General features: G+C 55.9%; 1 protein-coding gene across 1 annotated transcript in view; it reads left to right on the top strand.

The window, feature by feature from the left end:
- Positions 1-2446: 2446 nt before the first annotated feature.
- Positions 2447-2914, top strand: part of LOC106805311 (transmembrane protein 59-like) — a 14334-nt gene continuing 13866 nt past the window's right edge. Inside the window, exon 1 of the mRNA XM_014806853.1 lies at positions 2447-2627. Coding sequence (XP_014662339.1) covers positions 2481-2627 — 147 coding nt within the window. The 5' untranslated portion in view covers positions 2447-2480. The remainder of the gene's footprint in view (positions 2628-2914) is intronic.

Genomic DNA, 2914 nt, shown 5'->3' with positions numbered 1-2914 from the left:
CGCGAACCCAGCTCCATCGCGCGCGCGCACGTGATCGAGCACGGATTCCCGTCGACGTTCAGCGTTCGTCCGCGTGCGCTCCGCATCGCCGACCAGGCAGCTCGATGAGTCCGCCAGCGCGCCGCCGATCTTCCGACTGGCTCCCGCCGGCGACAGCGGGCTCCCGCCGCCAGTGGTAGCTGGGAGGCGCGGCACTGGCAGTGCGCGGGTCTCGCGACCTTGTAGTCGCGCACGTTTCGTCGGCGCGCGCGAGCAGGCCAGCTGTCGACGCCGCTCGCCCCCCGCCGCGCGCTCGGCTTAGAACGTAGCGCGTCCGCCGCCACCTGCAGCCCGCCCGCCCGTCGCCCGGCCCCTCCCGGCACCCCCCCCCCCCGTTCCCCGGACGCGCCCCGCCGCCCCCCGCCCCCCCACCGGCCAGCCCGCGCGCGACCGTGTCCCCCCCGCTCGTTTATGCGCAGTCTTCTCCCACCGCCGCACGTCCGGCGCGGGGAGCGTCCCACAGGCGGCCGAAGCACGCGAGGCCGGTGGAGCGGCGTGTGTGGCGAGCGCGCCTGCGGACACCCATGAGCGCAGGCGATTCGCGTCGGCCCGCTCGAGAGGAAGAACCTCCGCGAGATCCGGCCCCTCACGAGTCCGAACTGGCAGCTCGGTGGAGGCGGCTGGCGCCTCGCGCGTCGGTGGCGCCGCTGTGCAACTCGGCGCGCGCTGGCAGCAGCGCCGCAAGCGACAGCGCAGATGTTCCCCGGCCGCCGCGCGGGGCGCCGTCGGCGTACCGCGAGAATTTGCAGGGCGGTCTGGCCCGTCGTCGTTCGCGCGCGTCGACGTCGACGCCGACAAATCGGCGAGGAGCAAGAACGCAACGACCTCGACCCGCCCGCGCCGGCACCCGTGGAGAGCCGCGCAGCCGAGACGCGCGTCATCGAGCGGTTCGTGGTTCCGGACCCGGGGTCGGCGAGCAGGGCGTCGCCGCCGCGGCGTCTGTACCATGCCGCAGCAGCGAGGCGGGGTCGACTCCCGCGAGGTCTCGCGTCTCGACGATCGCGTCGGCGAGGCGTCCGTGACCGACGGCGCAGCGCAGGCAGCGGTCCGGATCGGCACCGTGCTGGATGAGCAGCTTCGCGAGGCGGAGGTCTCGCGAGACGCCGACTTCGTGGACCGCCGAGACGGGGTCGGCATTCGCCGCGAGCAGCGACTCGGCGATCGAGTGGTCGCCGCGGCGACACGCCTCCTCGAGTGCGGAGCGACCCGACCCCGCAGGGTCGTAGCCGTACTCGGGATCGGCGCCGTCCGCTAGGAGGCGCCACACGCGGTCGGCGTCGCCGTGCGACGTGGCGACGTACAGCTCGTGGCCGAGGACCTGCTTCACGGCCGGGTCGACGAGGAGGTAGTCTTCGAAGTCGGAGTCGCCGCCGCCGGCGCCCTCTGACAGCATCGCGTCGTCGCCGTCGCCGTCTGACGGCATCGCGTGGTCACTGCCGGCGCCCTCTGGTGGCATGGCGTCGTCGCTCATCTTGATTCGAGCGTTCGATTGTTCGGCGCGTGAATTGAAACGAGAGGTTTGGCGTCTAGCGGAGCCGCACTATCTGCAACACGACACTTGACATATTTTTGTCCGTAGTAGTACTAGTACTAGTAGTAGTAGTAGTAGTACTATTAGTATTACTACTAAGTAGTACTGCCTACTGGGCGACTCACACGTGCTGTCTTTCCGGATAATTTAAGCTTTTCCTACTGCGAAATGCAGTACTGACCCGTCCATTTGATCAATGTTGTCTCTCTCTCTCTCTCTCCGTTTCCAAAATAGTCTCTTGCCTTGGCCTTGGGCTTTTACTTTTACGTTTTAGTTTTACTTAGTTTTACGTCGACCACTAATCTTACTTTTAGTTTTACTTTTAGGTTAACTCATGAAGCCTGAAGGTTATAATCCTTGGAATTATAATCCTCCCCCGCCTTCGATATAGTCCAGTGGGCTTTGATGACTAACCTTTATGAGGTCCTTAGGTTAACTGACGAAGGTTATATTTCTTGGAAATAAACGCAAAAATTCTACCAAATTCTACAACTTTCGGCACTAATAACAAACCAGTGGCGCCATCGCGCCATAATATCTGCAACTATACTGGTCATTACTCGTAACGACACAAGTTACCAAAAGCTTCATATTAATCGCACACTTTCTTCAATGCTTTTTTACTGCTTTTTTATTTTACTTTATCAATAAACTATACTTCTTTGACCTTCTCTATAATCTCTACTCTTATTTTTCTGCCCTCTTCCACTTATTCATCTACAGCGATGATGACGATAGCAAATTTGTTTACAACGTACTAATTTACAAATTTCAAAGTAGAATAACCTCAATAAAGTTAAAGAAAAATTACTGCAATAGTACATAACAATAACTACTAAAAGAATAGTATAATAAGAATAGTGTTAAACGAAACATAAAAGACTGAGAAACACAAACAACATTAGGCAAGATGGCGTCGAAATATTTACTTATGATATTCGTGTTGTACATATGTACACATTGTGCATTTTCTGATACATTTGATAGAGTGTTTGGAAGTCTTGATCCGTGCAATAGTGCGTGTGATACCACGTATCCTCTTCACACGTACCCAAAGGTATATCACATGTCTTCTGAACCTATTTCCGTGTTTGATTTTGCCACTGGGGTACAGTGACTGAGTGACCATCACCAGACACGACGCAGTATTTCCGTGTCAACAAACATTAATTGGCTAGCTACGTTCACACGTGTAAACGTTTTAGAAAATTATTCAGAATATTATTTATTTTGGCATTTTGATAATACTTGATTATACCAGTTTGTGATAGACTGTGACTCAATATTTATATTTAGTATACTAATTATAGTAAAGTAATACTAATACTCAGTAATACCTATCAG

Source organism: Priapulus caudatus, unplaced genomic scaffold (assembly GCF_000485595.1).
Source record: "Priapulus caudatus unplaced genomic scaffold, Priapulus_caudatus-5.0.1 Scaffold109, whole genome shotgun sequence".
Taxonomy (NCBI): domain Eukaryota; kingdom Metazoa; phylum Priapulida; class Priapulimorpha; order Priapulimorphida; family Priapulidae; genus Priapulus; species Priapulus caudatus.
This window is presented reverse-complemented; position numbering and strand designations above follow the sequence as displayed.